The 17686-nt window shown below is 37.5% G+C and overlaps 1 protein-coding gene across 10 annotated transcripts in view; it reads right to left on the bottom strand.

Moving 5' to 3' along the window:
* Positions 1-17686, bottom strand: part of DLG2 (discs large MAGUK scaffold protein 2) — a 2065329-nt gene that overhangs the window by 488426 nt on the left and 1559217 nt on the right. For all 10 annotated transcript variants that reach the window (XM_047691101.1, XM_047691090.1, XM_047691092.1 and 7 more), the window contains one exon: positions 5301-5437. In XM_047691101.1, the coding sequence (XP_047547057.1) occupies positions 5301-5437 (137 nt within the window). The remainder of the gene's footprint in view (positions 1-5300; positions 5438-17686) is intronic.

Raw genomic sequence — 17686 nt, 5'->3', positions numbered from 1 at the left:
AGAGGGGGTTAGGCTAAGTGACATAGGTCAAGCAGAGAAAGGCAATTATCATACGGTTTCATTCACACCCAGAACATAAGGAATAGCATGGAGGACCGCAGGGGAAGGGAGGGAAAACTGAATGAAAAGAATCAGAGAGGGGGCCAAACCATGAGAGACTGTGGACTCAGGGAACCAAAGTGAGGGTTACAGAAGGGAGGGTGTCAGGAGATGGGGTAGCCAGGAGATGGGTATTAAGGAGGGACATGTTGTGATGAGCACTAGTTGTTATATGCAACTAATGAATTGTTAAACACTATATTAAAAACTAATGATGTACTATATGCTGGCTAACTAAACGTAATAAAAAAATTAAAAAATAAAATAAACAAAAAGTCACTGTCACACAGCACATCGAGTCTACTCCCCTGAACACCAGTTCTAGGTGCTTTAAGCTTCTTTGCTCACTTTAAGCAAAGTGCTGCATAATGAAGTCTGAAGATTATAGTGTTCAAGTTAAATTAGTTCCTTGATTACAGAACTTCACTGACTCTTTAATATACTTAAGTTCATTGGGAATCTGTAAGAGAGGTGAGATACAGGTTGTAGAATTTCCCAAACTTAGTTGACCTTTTCATGTGACACAATAATGAGATTAATATTTTAAAACACACTTGGGAAACACTGATCTAAGGCACTGCTACCATGCTATAGAGGCCAAAACAGAAGACCAAAGATGTACATGACTTGCCCAAGGTCATTTAGGTCGACTTAATTCTGGTTGGCTGGCTGTGAGTCCACTGTCTTCCCACTTCGCTCAATGCCTTTCTTACCTTTCCCCTTGTCTACTCCTTCCCTTTAAGGAAATAAAAACACAGACTTATTCTCTGTAAAAATGTAAAAGTACTCTTACTGACAATGTTTTTCTTTCAAGGTCAAGCAAAAGTTATGAAAAAAGGAGACTAAGACTATAAACTTCCAATCACAATGCGATGGAAGTTTCAACAATTAACAGCTCACATCATTGCTGTAGAAAAGACAGTCAGATGAATCTGGATTCAAATTTTCTGGTATTGTGCAGAAAAAAGATGAAGAAAATGATCACTTCTCCATAATATATCATCTTGATAGGGCTTAATAAAAACCAGTGTGTAAAAATATATGAATGAATTTAAAAATTATTAATACTGTTAACTTCTGACCATCTGTCTCAAGAAATCAAAGGCCAGGAGTTACTGTATTTAGTATGAGATCACAACACTAACCACTGGTATAGTCATAAAAATCAGATGTCATTGGCATTTGACAAAATAAAAAAACAAAATTCTAGTGAATGATAATAAGTGCCAAGCAGTAGGAGAATCAAAAATATATATATATATTATTTTGGTAAAGAGAACAAATACCATGCATCTGAGCACACGAGGAAACATCAGAGAGGACTGACATTAAAGTCGTTTTATTTGAAACGCTAAGAGTCTTAGTGCAGAAGTGATAGGTAGAGTTATTTTTTTCCTTATTATAGAATAAATGTAAAGGTCAGATGCAACAATATTGCCTGTGGTTTTAAAAGTGGGGGAATAACATTCTAAGGAATCAAAAGTTTTCTTAAAAGGGTAATCTATTTAGAGAAGATAAGTGGCTGTGTGGTAAAACTGACTTCAAGAGTGAGAGAAAATGTGTAAAACATCTTAAAGGCTGAGAAGTTAAAAAAAGTGGCAAGATGTAAGTTTTCAAACAAATGTAGAATTAATCTTTACCTTTCTGTCTCCAAGGGACAGAGCTGTGAATAAAGCAAGAAATGTATAGGGAAATGTGTTTTGGTATAATTTTAAGAAAAAACAAATCTAAGGATAGCTAGGATCTAATGGGTAGCTTCCAGGAGGCATTCAATTCTCCACCCTTCGTGTGTTCTTGCAGAGGTGAGGGACTACTTCACGTTGTTTTTCTGTGGATTCTGATGTACCAAATGAGTTGGAATAAGATAACATGTAAGAGAGATACTTTTCAATTCTGAGTTATAAGAAGTACTTAGGGGGAAAAAAAGGACCCAACATATATGGTATGAGGAAATTAACAGAGTTTCATTTTAGGCCAGTTTGCTTACAGAACTATGAATGAATAACATATGGGAGAAATTTTCCTAAGGAGTGAGAGGAGGGAGTGGTGCAAATTGCTTTAGAAAGGAGAATAGCTATTTGGAGAAAAATACACAGTGTGGTACAGCTGGTAAATCACGAAATCTAAATTATTTGTACTTCCTTTGGGGGAGGAGAGTGGAAGAGGAGAAAGATAAAGATGATGTGAATGTAGGGTAATAAAGAGAAAAGGAAGTGGAAAGGAATGACAGAAGGAGAGCATTAATAAATATTGTTGGGTTAAAGCAAGATAATTGGTCCTTCGGGGTGGCTTCCGTGATATTTTTTTTATTCTTTTCTTCAGCATTATTTTTCTTTCAGAATATTATAAAATGAATCATTTACTTTCATTTCCAGATTTAGTTTGGCAGTTGCCTTGGAAGTACTAATTATGTTTTCCTTACATAAGAGAGGAGAGACCTATTATTGTTGAAGGTTCCTTTTTTTTTTTTTAAACAGGCTTTAAAACTCAAAATAGTTAAAGATTATGTCTCAGCTATTTTTGAAATCATTACATGTACAATGAATATCAAGAAAATGGTAATGGAACAATAGCGTGGTGCCTGGATAATCCTTCGACAGAATTATTTAGACTTTGAGGGTTTTGTTTATTTAATTTTTTAAAGAATTTTAAAATAAAGCTAGGAATTTAAACAGAACTTCAAGCAATCAACACACAACATCTAGCTTGATATTACAACAGCAGCAGCTAAAGAAATGGCAAAAGAGTTATCTACAACCAACCTTTACAGAACAATGAGTCAAAGGTCAAATGTGACAGCCATTAATTTAGAATGAAAATGTCCTCTTCAGCTTTTTCAAATTTCATGCAATGTAAAAGATGGATATCATGGTGTATTTTATTCTTAAGTCAACTAACAATAAAGTCTATATTCTTGAGAGACATTGTTAGATCTTATACCTCAATAATACTTTTCTTGTTCAGAAGACACAAGATTATGAAAAACCAACTTTTACATCAAAGGCAAAAAAAAAAAAATTCAGAAAACACAAAAAACAGCCAACAACAACAAGAAAATGCAGAATGTCTCAAGAATGAAAATAGTAGTTCTCTTGCATAGTATAGGGTCTACTGCTAATAAAAGCATACTGCATACTTACAATTTACCAAAAGGGTAGATCTTATGTTAAGTGTTCTCACCACACACAAGCACAAAATAATAAAAACAATAACAATAGGGGTGAGAAGAAACTTTGGAAAATGATGAATATATTTATAGCCTTAATAATGGTGATGGTTTCTTGGGTATATATTTAATACCCAAACCCATGGAGCTCTATGTATTAAATATGTAAAGCTGCTTATATATCAACTATACTACAGTAAAATGGTAGAAAGAAAGAAAGAGAAAAACTTCAGGTGGTAAAGAAGCCCACACTCTTCATTGCTACTTTGACCGCAAGTCATAAATGCCACATTTTTTGCCCATCCAGTATGATCATAAATTTTCTCCTGACAGAGTTACTTCCTGAGTAGTGGTTATTGCCTTGGACATCATAGGTGTTCATTAGATTACTTGCTAAATAAAGGAATGAATGAATGAATAGTAAGTAAAAAAATGAAGTAAAGAATCGACTGGCAAATTCTAGACACAAATGCAAGATCATGCTTTGTGCTTATAAGCCTCAGTTCCTGGATTTGAAATCCAGTTCTGTCTACTGTTAACTATATCACTGTGGCCAAGTTAATAAACCTCTCTATACCTCAGTTCCTCTTTGCTTATACAAAACAGCTTGTTGTGAGAAATAAATTCATTACAAAAAAGCACTTTTAAAAATACATGGAATGTAGCAAATGCCGAATAAATATTAGTTATCAAGATTATTATAAAGGTTTACTTAGGTAATTCAATACCAAGATCATTGACAACTATGAAACTAGATGAATGGGACCAAGGACAAGCTGTCTAAAGCCCAGGGAAGTGGGCACAATGCACTGAGGTTCAACCTCTGAAGCTTGCACATGTCACAGAAATTACTATTCTGTTGAGAATATAAATTGACCTTTTCCAAACACTTCTCACTTGTGCTACACCTCCTTGCAGAGATTAGAGGTCATGTTCTACAAGGGCAGACATAATATACTTCTCTTGAGAGCTCTCTTTTATTAATTTTCAGTATTTATTATCCTGTAGGTTTGATATAAAATAGTAAATAGAGATAAAGTAGTTTTATTAAGTGCAATTCCAAATTTGTACAGCTTATGTCATGCCTTAATTTTGCTCTAGTTTATCCTAGAACTCCATGGCTTAGGAAGGGCAGCCATGTGTTGGTGCTAGTCATTGCTCAGGGTCCTGAAGCATGTAGGCAGATGGTAAATAAAATAGCCTTAATCCTATCTGATGGGGGTGTGGGGGTGGGGGGAAGGATCCATTTACACATGTGACAGAACTTAGATTATGAATTCTGGTAAATCAGGGACTGTTTATACTGTCTTCACTGGTTGAACAAGGGACCACAGGGAGACACAGAAATGTACGTATCAAAAAACCAGAGAACCCTTTGTTATGCAAAGCCCACCTTACTAACAGCAGGCAAGTAACACTCTCTTGGGTTAATAGGTTACCTTGGAAAAATAACAATCTGTGTCTTGTTCTATCTGTGAAAACTAGTGAAAATTCAGATTTGTTTTTAAAATGTCAACAAACAGATATGATTGTACACGAACTTCCGAAATCTCCTACCACAAAATCTGCTCTTCCTTTTTTTCCATTTCTGCCCGTGATCCCTGTTAGGAATTTAATGGCTGAAGTTCCACCACCCAATATGACTATACTTGCAGAAAGATTCTTTAGGAGGTAATTAAAGTTATTAATTTAATGAGTTAAGGGTGAAGCCCTAATCCAATGGGACTGGCCGGTGGCCTCAATAAGAAGAGAGAGACCTCTTTCTCGCAGCCCAAGCACAGGTGGAAGGCCATGTGAGGACACAACAATAATATGGTTGACTGCAAGCCAGGAAGAGAGATCTCACCAGGAAGTGAATGAGAAAGAACCTTGACCTTGAACTTCCCAGCTTCCAGAACTCCGAGAAAATAAATTTTTGTTGTGTAAGCCATCTAGTCTATGGTATTTTGTTATGACAGCCTGAACTGAGACAGTCATACCCTGGGAAACAAGAGCTTTATAAATACACACATAGTTTTGCATGAGTCACACTTACCATTAGCAGTCTGTCTCCTACTTGCAACCTTCCATCTTTTTGTGCAGCTCCTCCATCTATAATTTTAGTTACATAAATGCTGTTGTCTCCAGGAATGTGCTGGTTCCCCACACCTCCTGCAATACTGAAGCCTAAACCTATGGGAAAGAAAAAGAAAAGCTTTGTTGTTGTTGTTTTTTAAGAAAATGCAATTAGCCATATTTAAGCAGTCTAAAAAAAATTAATCCTCAGTTTATTACAACAGTAATAATTAAAAGTAATGATTCTACTTCAGTCGATTTTGTTAACTATTTGAAGGTTTGTTGATTAATGCTAATGAGGCAAAGCTCTTGAAGTCAAGCCCATGTGGCCATTAGTTTTGTTATATTTCAAGACTGTTCACCTAACTGTTGCTCCCTAGCTAATTAGCAGATAATGGGTGATTGGCCAAATAGGGATCTGGCAAAAGGATGTGGAAGAATCCTCAGTGAGGCAGGCAAAGCACAAGTTCAGCCCTGCTCATGTGGAATTGATGAGCTTGTCTTTGTTGTTATTCTCCTAGCACAGAGAAGAATTGCAAATCATTTGGGTAGAGACCTAGATACTCTTGACATTTCTGGATTAAAAGTACAGCTGTTAGAAAATTCCACAAATTCTCAGACAAGAGCCACAAGGAAGATACATGAGATATTTATGTAATAATTTCAGAGAGAAGGCAAAAAGAAACTAGATGCTTGTCCTTGTTTTTTTCTCTGGCCACCTTGTCCTATTTTCATATTCACACATATTAAGTGCTAGTGAGGTAGTAACACATGAGAAATGAATCGTTTCTGTACACAGTCTAAAGACACAAGAAATAGTATTTTACCTTTTATAACAAATCACAGAATGTAAAATTTTAAACATGGAAATTTTCTATTTTGAGAGACAAATTTATACTGTACTATAGCTTATAAAACTTTGTTTATATTAAACTATGGAAGGATAAGAAGTTATTAAAAATCATTATGGGGGCACTTTCAAAGGATGAGTGATAGACTCCTTTGTGTGAAAAAATAAAAAGGTCTTTTTCAGGATATGACTGAATACACATTTGATATAATACTTGTAGCCTATATATTCATTGAACTTCAAAACTATAATTATTACCATACAAATTATTCAGAAAGATAAATATAAATCAAAGAATTTGTACTAAAGGCATAGGAAATTTCTATGACTTACTTAGCTGAAGAAAAATTTTTTTAAAACAAACCATCCACTATGTTATCTTGTATTTTTGGAAAAAAAAAAAAAAAGTACCTGTTTTGTGATAAAACAATCACAAAAATTTTTGGCACTTTATATGGCAATAATGAAAAACACTTAAAAAAGCTCCATTTCGGGATGCCTGGGTGGCTCAGTTGGTTGGACGACTGCCTTCAGCCTCAGGTCATGATCCTGGGAGTCCCGGGATCGGGTCCCGCATCGGGCTCCCAGCTCCATGGGGAGTCTGCTTCTCTCTCTGACCTTCTCCTCGCTCATGCTCTCTCTCACTGTCTGTCTCTCAAATAAATAAATAAAATCTTTAAAAAAAAAAAAGCTCCATTTCACTATGCTTTTATTTAAGTATTTTTTTTTTAAAGATTTTATTTATTTATTTGACAGAGAGAGATCACAAGCAGGCAGAGAGGCAGGTAGAGAGAGAGGAGGAAGCAGGCTCCCTGCTGAGCAGAGAGCCCGATGCGGGGCTCGATCCCAAGACCCTGAGATCATGACCTGAGCCGAAGGCAGCGGCTTAACCCACTGAGCCACCCAGGGGCCCCTTCACTATGCTTTTATTGATTAAATATTGAATGGGGCTTCTAATGGCATAAGTGATTAGATAATGGAAAAATAATGGCATAGTAAATTATAAAGTTACACCTCTGAAATTACATTTGAAATGAAATAATTTTTCTGTTAAATTAACTATAATAGTTGTTAAAAATGCAAAATGGATTTAAATTGCTAGGGCAATTAAAATAATTGTTATCTAATATTCCACTAAAGTGGGTAATTATTCTTTATTGATGTTTTGACATCCCATAGATCTATAAATGTATCTATCTGCCTCAAATTTAAAGAATTTGTTTATCGAGCAAAAGATGACCAAGAGTAAATAAAATGCTCCCAATTGGCTTTTTCTATGAAATTTATGATGCATATCAACTCATGCTTTTCAAAGCTGTTATTTTACATTTATATATGATTATAGGGGAATTAAAAAAAAATACATTTACAAAAGTTTCATACCCACATGCTAGGATCAATCTATTGCATTTATAATAGTATAGAAGTCATTCCAAACTGTGGAAAGAAAAGGTTAAAACAAATCCAGGGACTCTGATTTACATCCACTATAATAATAGTAAATGCCACAGACTGACTGAGTTATAGAAGAGCTAAGGAAACAAATTACCACTGTAAATAAGGTTAAGTCCAACAAAGGGAATAACTATGTAGTTGACATTTGAAGTTGAAGACTGTACCAAGACAATGAAATCACTATACTATACACATAAATATATCAGCTATAAAGGAAATAATTTTTTCCCCGGAGATTAGGTTAAAAACTAGTGACTCTGCTCAAGGCGAAACAAGCTATTTTTAGTAAGAACCTCTGAGGGTACAGAATTGAAAACTGTCCCTGATTTCTCTTTGATGGAACATGGATACATTGAAAAGTAATCAGCATTTAATCAACACTCAGCCATATTCCAGAGGTTTAATTTAACATAAGTAAATATGTAGCTTATCTCTACAGCTAGAACACAAATTTATTTATAGGTGGGAGCATCCATCTGTGTTGTAAGACTAAATCAGTTCTCATTCATTCATTCACTCATGTATCCATCCATTCAACAAATATCTCTTGAGTACCTATTACGAATCATATAACCAGTTGTTGTCAACTGTGGTCAATAGAATGTAAAAGAATTGACCTAAACACTACAGAAATACAAGTGAGTGTGGTTGAACCTGGCTGAGGCAATATTCTAAGCCCAGACAGTGCCATTGATTTGGGGAAGACTACTCAATGAAGACAAATGTGGGCTAGAACTACCGGGCAATCCAAAATGATCAGTTTGGAGGCACTAGGTATTCTCCAGATATATTTTGTTAAAGCAGGGGTGGGCTGCATACATTCTAGGACCACTCTATTCCCTTATTATGTAATATTCCCCCTCTTCATTCCATTTGAGACACAGCTGCAGTCTTGGTACTTCTAGAACACAGTGGACATACTCCCACCTTAAGGCATTTAATCTAGCTGTTTCCTCTATCTGGAATTTCCATCCTTCAGGGTTTTGTTCAAATCTTAATTTCTCTAGGAGCCTGAATCTGACTTCCTTTTAAACACTGTCTCCTAACCATACATCCCAGTTCCTTATCCCAAGCTACTTTTCATTTTACCTTAGCACTTATTTCCTGTTAACATATAAGTCACCCATGTATTTTATTTTTTTATTGTCTCTTTGATGAAAATATGAAGTCCATATCAGGGATTTGTGTCATTTTCTGCTGTGCAACAGAACAAGGCCGGTCATATAATGACCTCCTAATTATTCAAGGGATGAATGAACAATGAATGAACAAATGAATTTAAGAGGATGGAGAAAGTCACAGATCTCTGAGAAAACTTCTCCTTAAAGAGGAAGCTTGAGGTTTAATGAATGAGGGGCTGCTGGAAAAGTGAGCACTGTTAGTTGGAGTGACTAACTGGATGAGGCATTACTGGCCTTGGGTCAACTCTGATCTCTGTCCTCAGTCTGCGCAGAGATTATGCCAACCACTGGGCAGCAACGGGGCTAAAGCAGATTCAGCTTCACGCCCTGGTTCCTCCATCTACTGACTCTGTCATTTGGAGCCACAATTGTCTCATCTGTGATAAGGGACTAAGTATATCCATGTTCTATAGTAATTGGCACATACCAGATGCTTGATAAGTAAGAATTCTCTGCTGTCAGTAAGCTCTCAAGTTGTCTTGAGAAACCAATACCTAAACATCTTGACATGATTTAACCCACTAGAATGAGTCCTATAATGTTATGTTAGCCTAGAGGGGAGCATGACTTCCTCTGAGGAGAAGAATCAACAGAAGGTTTAGCACTTGGGCTGAGTCTTGAAGGTTAAGCTAGAATCGATAACAGGGAAAGCACCTTTCAAACCAACACATCCTCCGGATTCCCGGTGACTAAAAGACTGAAGAGTCAGTTGCCCTGACTTACATTACACGATGCTCATAAAATCCCAGCTTCACCAGGCTGGAAATTCGGACAGAAATGCTTGGCAAACACTCAAAACATGTACTTATGATAAACCAGAATGGTCCTCAATGGGATAAATACGATGAGTATTACGATTTAAAGGTAAGAAGCCTTACAAATAACAAAAACACTGCTTTTATGGAAGTGACCAATTTAGAGAACTGATCACCATTTTGAAAAGACGTGTTTAGGAATAAGAAATGGCCCTGCGAGCTCTCTGCCCCCTCCTCCCAAACTCCGCTCAGCAGGGAGTCTGCTTATCTTTCTCTCTCTGCCTGTCCCCACTTGCCTGACCTGCTCTCTTGCTTTCTCTCAAATAAATAATCTTAAAAAGAAAAGGAGAGAAGAGAAGAAGAGAAGAGAAGAGAAGAGAAGAGAAGAGAAGAGAAGAGAAGAGAAGAGAAGAGAAGAGAAGAGAAGAGAGGCCCTGGGGGTGGAGGTGGGAGGAAGAAATGGCTCTGGACCATAAGGTGATGGCAGACTAATCAATTATAAAACACAGTGAAAAGAGCTGGTGGGTCTCAGCAAAAACACTGACCCTAATACGACCTACTGTAGAATGTTGACTATTAAGAATAGTCCTAAACATGTTTACGCAGTACCAGTAAGAAACAAAGCTGACACAGAAAAATATAAATACTAAAATTGCAAAGGGAAGTAAAATCAGTGGCTGTTTCGGTATCCTAGTAAGAAAAACAAAAAACAAAACAAAACAAAAAACAGGTGAAAATTAAACACCTAATTCCTGAAGCAATTAAAAACTGATGTGTTTGACAAACATATGACGAGCAAACAATTTCAGGATTAGATCTATTGCACAAAGCTGGGTTCCTCTTTCTGTATTTCTTGCATATCCCCAAACTGAAATTTCTCAGGTAAACACAGAACATGCAGGCATAAGGAAAGGAATGTCTGAACCTTGTTAAAACCTTTAAGCTTTTCCCACACAAAACCTTTTCTTCATCCTATAAAATAGAACAGGAGAAGGAACAGATCACAGTTCACGCTTTCCCCTTGTTGCCTGCCTATGGTGAGGAGAAGGTGTTACTGAGAGGTGAGGAAATAAAAGCAAAAAATCTTGGAAGCATAGACTGATACTGTGCTTGGGAAGCTCGGAATAAAAACTCAAATGCTTAAGAGTCGTATGATTACAGTGTTCCCATATATTTTTTGTGGGTGTAAAGAACAAAGCCCCATGATGTCTTATAACCATTCAATAATGGTTCAATTTCATTTTATGTGACTTTCCTAAGAGAACACATTTGGGGCTTCTCCAAACAATTTGCTATTATTAAGCAGGCTGCTTCTGTCAGAGTTGATCTAGGATCCGCGAGGTAAGGCGTTTTCTACTTTACAGAAAACACTAGTGGTATTCTCTACATTCTGACTACATGTTTTTACTACAGGAACCAGAATCCAGCCCAACCCCTGGCCAGCCCTGTTTTAGAAAACACCCATTGGTGCAGGCAATTTAACCTCATGTAAATGCATTTCAGTTAAAAAAAACAACACACAAAACTTTACCTGTGAGTCTGGCCCACACAGAGAGCTGACTGACATCTCTTCCTCTCCAGACAGAAAACTTTGCTTAAAAAACACCAGAAATGCGCTTTTCGTTTTAACTTGAAAGACTAATTAATCTCACGGGGCACTGTTGGTATAGTTTAAAAGCCGAAACTTTATTTACTTACCCTCTGGATTCTCCCTGGGTCCAAAAGACAAAGTTTGGGGTTTAAAGAAGGGGTTCATTTTAAAATTCCCATGGCACTGTGTGCCCAGGTGGCTCAGTCAGTCAGGGATCCCACTCTTGCTTCAGGCTCAGGTCTTCCCTCAGGGTCAGGAGTTTGAGCCCTGAGGCAGGTTCTCCACTCAGCATGGAGTCCGCGGGAGATTATCCCTTGACCTCTGCCCCCCCACCCCCCTCACGTGCTCATGCACGCTCTCTAACTAACTAAATAAGTAAATAAAATCTTAAAAAAAAAAAATTCCCACAGCCCTAGCTAAGCATGCTCAATCCTAAAACTCTCTCATGGTGGCACCTGGGTAATGCAGTCTTTTGAGCGATTCACTCGGTTTCCTCTCTGGTCCTGGTCAGGGTGTGATGGAGCCCCAAATTGGGCTCTGTACTCCACACAGAGTTTGCTTGGACTCTCTCTCTGCTCCTCCCCCTACTCTCTCTCTCAAATAAATAAATCTTTAAAAAAAGAAAAAAATAGGGGCGCCTGGGTGGCTCAGTGGGTTAAGCCGCTGCCTTCGGCTCAGGTCATGATCCCAGTGTCCTGGGATCGAGTCCCGCATCGGGCTCTCTGCTCAGCAGGGAGCCTGCTTCCTCCTCTCTCTCTGCCTGCCTCTCTGCCTACTTGTGATTTCTCTCTGTCAAATAAATAAATAAAATCTTTAAAAAAAAAAAAAAAAGAAAAAAATAATGTCTCCCAGATCACCCAATTAACTTATCACAGTCAATGTTCACAAACTTTTTCTCAATGTACCTCATAATACCCACTCATTCTTTTAACACATCACTTTAATGACTATTTTATTGTAAAAATTCTCTATGTCTTATAGCTTTCTTCATTCATTTTTTTCTAAGCCTAAACCTTCCCTTCCACTCCAGAACTTCACTCATTATTTCTTTTCTTCCCTCTCTAAAATATTAAATCTCTTACCTTCAATGCTTTTCTTCTCTGGCTCTGACCATGCCTCTGTCCTATCCTGAAAATATCTTTTTTTGAACTTGTCCCAGCCTTTTCTCTCTTAAGAGCCGAAGCTTTTAAACAGTTACCTATGGTTAATGTTAACCTTAAAAATAAGACTGCCAGTTATTTTATCAGCAAAAAGTGAGCTTACTTGGCAACAGAAGAAAATTACAATTTGGAACAAGCAAGCTATAGTAAAATTATAGGCAATACTGGACAGCAAAGAAGAGGAGCACTCTTTTATGGAGGAAAAGAGAAAGTTGGAAGGGCTGTTATAAACAAAAAGTCTACTCCAGTAAACTGGGAGTATAGAGGCTTTTTGCTGTCTGAGTTGCGAGTCTCTCACTGGCTGGGCTGTTGTCAGGGTAAAGAGGGAAACATTTATTGCTTCTACTGGGGTGGTAAAGTAGTAGCTGAAGTCTAAGGACTCGCAAAGTATGTCTTTCCTATTGGGTCTGCAATTGACCGTAACAGTTAGGGCATGAGAGAGCTCCCCTTCTGTCTTCCCAACTCCAATTTAGTGGTTTTCCTTTATACCGTTTCACATTACTATCTTCTCATCCCACACTCCTTTCTCAATCTTTACCTATCTTGCTCCATATACCACAATTTCACGTGGCATCTGCTGAGTTCAGTTATGTCCCATCAAAAGATTTGCTAAGCTCCTAAGCTCTGGTGCCTTTGAATGTGACTTTATTTGGAAACAGGGTCTTTGAAGATACAATCAATTTAAGATGGGGTTATTCTGAATATACTTTTCTAGTAAGAAGAGAAAATTTAGGCATAGAAACACAGGCACACAGGGAATAGTGCAGGTGACAACAAAGGCAGAGGTTGTGGTGATGCAGTTAGAAACCAAAAAATGCCAAGGATTGCCAGCAACCGCCAAACATTAAAAGAGAGACATGAAACAAACATTCAGAGCTCTCCGAAAGGAACAAATCTTGCTGACACCAGACTTCCAGGCTCCAGAACTTTGAGAGAATAAATTTCTGTTGTTTCAAGCCACACAGTTTGTGGTCATCTGTTACAGCGGCCACAGTAAACTAATACAGCATCCAGTCTTTATGGTCGGAGTGTTTGCCTACATGTCTCTCATTCTTTCCAATGGAAATCTTTTGTATGTATGTATGTATGAATGTATGTACATATGTATGTAGGTTGTCCTCTCCTACAATGAACATGAGTGAGGTAACTATGTACCATTTCCAGCAGGCAAAGAGCCCAGCCAGTCATCCAGAATTTCCGCCTGGGTGGCTCAGTCATTATGCGTCTGCCTTCAGCTCAGGTCATGCTCTCAGATCCCTGGGATCGAGGCCTGAGTTGGGCTCCCTCCTCAGCAGGAAGCTTCCTTCTCCCTCTCCCACTCCCCCTGTTTGTGTTCTCTCTCTCTCGCAGTATCTCTCTCTCTCTCTCTCTGTCAAATAAATAAATAAATAAATATAATCTTAAAATTAAAAAAAAAAAAGACCTGCAAAATTCTGATGGGCCTTTGCTCTTTCTGTATTACATAGAACATTACTACTGCTTTTTCATTGCTACACGCACATTAGACTGCCCTGTTTCTTCTTTATTTCTCTTGCTACTTCTCTTGTTTTATTTAACTTTGTTCGATGGCTCTAAAACACTGCTTCTCAGAATGAGATCCTCACACCAGTGGTATTAACATGTGGGAGCTTGCTGGATTTACAAAATTTGGGGCCCATGGCAGATATCCTAAACCAGAAACCCCAGGGATACATGCTAACTTTGATGGCCATTTCTCTAGAATCATAGTTATTCTCCAAAGCATACTCCACAGAATCTTATTCTATCTACAATCTCTTTCTCATGGAGAATCCATTTCTTGTTTCAACTATCACTGCTAGGTTGATAAATATCTACACTTCCTGTAGTACCTCCATCACTGTTGGGAGCTGATTTGTCACCTTCAACTCAAAAGCTTGAAAGAATGCACTTATAACCTCCCTTTGAAACTAGCCTCCTTTCCTATCTTCTGTGTTTTCTAATGAGATTAATATTTCAGATTAAACTAGAAGCTCTTTAATGTTTGATCACACTTATTCACCACCAGATCCTAGGGATTCTTACGATATCTGGCAGAGAGTTATCGGAAGATTTTTTTTGTAATAAAGTATAATATAGTTATATAATATAATATAATATAGTATAATATAGTAGTTGTTATTATGTTTTATCAGAAGCCACTGTGAATATAAATATAAATGTAAATGTAAAACTCCCTCTCTATGCCTAGTTCAGTAAATCAAGTGTTTAGCTAATCATGCCTGCTTTATTGTAGAAGTCTCATGACCACATTCCCTGATTCCCATTTTTCCCTACCTGATTCTCCAATCTGCTTGGCAAATATTTTCCAGGTTATTTTTTCCCTGAAATTCTATGTTGCTCTGTTATTTGAAATTGTCCATCACTGGTTATTTTCTATAAGAATTCTACATACCCTTTTCTCACTATTTCTTACTTCTCTGCTACTAAGCTTCCCCCCATGCAAGCTGATCTTCCTATAGTGTTTGTTTGTTTGTTTTTATTGTTAAGCCTATTCCCCACATATGGAATGCCTTTCCAACCTTAATTTTCAAGAACACTCAAGTCTTTGACAACTCAAACCCATTACAGTAGTTCATTTCTAAGCCGAACTCCAGTAAAACCAATGATCTGTATCAGCCTTTCCACTTCCATTTAAATAGAATGAGCTAACTCATTCAACACACACTTACTGATTACTCATGTGCCAAGCACTAGTCCAAACATGGTGGTCACATGAGTGAATCAGAGATCTATGGTTCTTTTCTAGTGGAGGGTTGAACAAGAAAAGAGACAATAAAAACCCAGCAGTAAGTGTTGATAGGAGACGAACAAGGCCTGTAGGCACACAGAGGTGGGTTGCCTATCTTGAGCTGGGGAGGGGTGTCAGAGAAGACTAACTGTAGGTTCTGAGACCTGGAGGATGAAAGTGACCCAGGGTTAAAAAAAAAAAAAAAAAAAAGATTTGGGGGAGAGAACATCTCTGCAGAGGAAAACATGCATTCAAGGACCCAGAGTTAAAGAAAACATGGCCTATTTGAGAAACTGAAAATAGCTCAGGTGAAAGCAAAGTAGTCTTGGGCAAAATACAAGCTCTGGGGAGAAACTGTAACTTTGGTTCTCACCAGTGTACACTCAGCACCTGAACTGAACTTAATAAATAGTTTGGGATAAATTAGTGACTAGAGACAACAGGACACTTCTCCACTGAATTAGAAGGGAAGAAGAAAAGGATGATGTAAAGGTTAAGATTACAGGTTTAAAGGCAGGACACTAAAGGAGTTCTCATCTTCAATTTACTCTGATAACAAGAAATTGGGGTTTATTAGTCAAGAAGGAAGGAAGTAGTGATGTTAGAGATTTGAAGAAAGTACAGAAATTTGAAATGGCTCTTCTAAAAAATAGAAGGAATAATTGATTAGAGAAATACAGAAAAGTTGCAAGGAACTGCTGATTGTCTAGTTAGGGTTGAGTTACTATGAATTAATGATCGCACTATTTTAACGCATATATTTTTTCCTTTAGCAATTCTTAGCAGTCTGAATATAAGCACAGAAAGTGTAAGCAGTTAGATTAAATAACTTTACAAAATAATCTTTTTTGTGCATTGATCTTCTCTCTCCAACTAAATTATAAGATCCTAGAAAGCAGGAGTTATATAAAATATACCATGTTGAGCATAGGGCTGGCATATAGTAATTGCACAATAAATCGTTTAATGACTGACTTGTTCAAAGACCAACGATTACATGGCATAGGTATATTTTTAAATGTAAAGCCTCTCACATTAACAGCTTTAGCTCAAGAAAAAAAGAGGTACCAGAATAATTCATATTGAGCATTTTTAGCATGCTAACAACCGTGTTGTATGCTAAAGAATTAATGGAGAGTACATCAGTGTCTATTGTGTTTAAAGGAACAATGAAAAAATAAAAATGAGAGACATATTTACTCTTTATTAACTCCAAGAATGATCAGCACCAACTTGCTTTCATCCTTACAAATGAAATAACCTGCTCCGATCACAGCTGACTGCTCATGGGATGGTATGACAGAATGCAATTAGATGCTTTCTTACTGGTTTACAGTCTGTTTTATCATACTTGAAATGGAATATCCTAATGCTCCCATCATTGAAATATAACCTAAATGTTAGGGGCATTACGTCTACCTATCAAGTATATCTGTCTGTGTGGTTTTCCCAGGTTAATTCTAGCTGCCACTGCAAACCAAGGTCATTAACATTGACCTCTGAATAAAAGTCACCAAAATAACAGATTACTTAAGAGCTGTGAAAATTATCTCACATGTTGAAGATTGATGGGAATGTCCCAGCTGGCAGGGTTGTTGCTGGGGAAAGCAGACTGAAAAATCTGAAGGGTAACTGGATGGGTCTTATATTTCCATCTATGAAGTCTTTTATCCAGTAGCCCTTTCTCTGTGAAGTCCTTCCTAATCCCCACCCCTTTAATTAAAAGTAAGCTCTCTCCGTGACCATAGATAATATTATCTTCCAATGACACTTACTTTCCATATTGAATTAGAGTATAGTTATTTATAGGAAGTTTTTATATTTATTTTATTATTATTATTACTATTATTATTTTTGTTTTTATTTTATTTTTCTAAAAGATTTTATTTATGTATTTGACAGACAGAGATCACAAGTAGGCAGAGAGGCAGGCAGAGAGAGAAGAGGAAGCAGGCTCCCTGCCGAGCAGAGAGCCCGATATGGGGCTCAATCCCAGGACCCTGAGATCATGACCTGAGCCGAAGGCAGAGGCTTTAACCCGCTGAGCCACCCAGGCGCCCGATTTTATTATTATTTTTTAAAGATTTTATTTATTTATTTTAGAGAGAGAGACAGAGGTAGTGATGAAGAGCAGGAGCAGGGAGGAGAGAGGAAAAGCAGGTTTCCTGCTGAGGGGGCAGTCTGAAGTAGGGTTCAATCCCAGGACTCTGGGATCATGACCTGAGCCAAAGGCAGATGCTTAACCCAGGCACTCTGTAAGCTTTGATATTTTTTAACAGAGAATAGCTGATGTAACACGGACACCAACCAACCAGAGAAGGTATCTGCCATAAGCAAGTGCTGTGGTACTTATCACCTGTCAGCTCTGGTATAAAAGAATTTTCATTTCCCACCCACATTTGACAGTTACAATTTTGATGGTAGAGAGAATAATATTGCTTTTATTTATATTTTTCCAGGCATGTTATAAATAAAGTAGATACTCCAAAGCTAATGTTTAAAATCAATTAGTGAGGGGCACCTGGGTGGCTCAGTTGGTTGAGCGACTGCCTTAAGCTCAGGTCATGGCTGGAAGAAGAGAAGCAGTGAGAGGAACTCTAACCAGAGGGAGGGAGTAGCTTATAG

This window comes from Lutra lutra, chromosome 10 (assembly GCF_902655055.1).
Source record: "Lutra lutra chromosome 10, mLutLut1.2, whole genome shotgun sequence".
Taxonomy (NCBI): Eukaryota; Metazoa; Chordata; class Mammalia; order Carnivora; family Mustelidae; genus Lutra; species Lutra lutra.
Note: the sequence above shows the minus strand (reverse complement) of the source record. Positions and strands in the feature narration are given on the sequence as shown.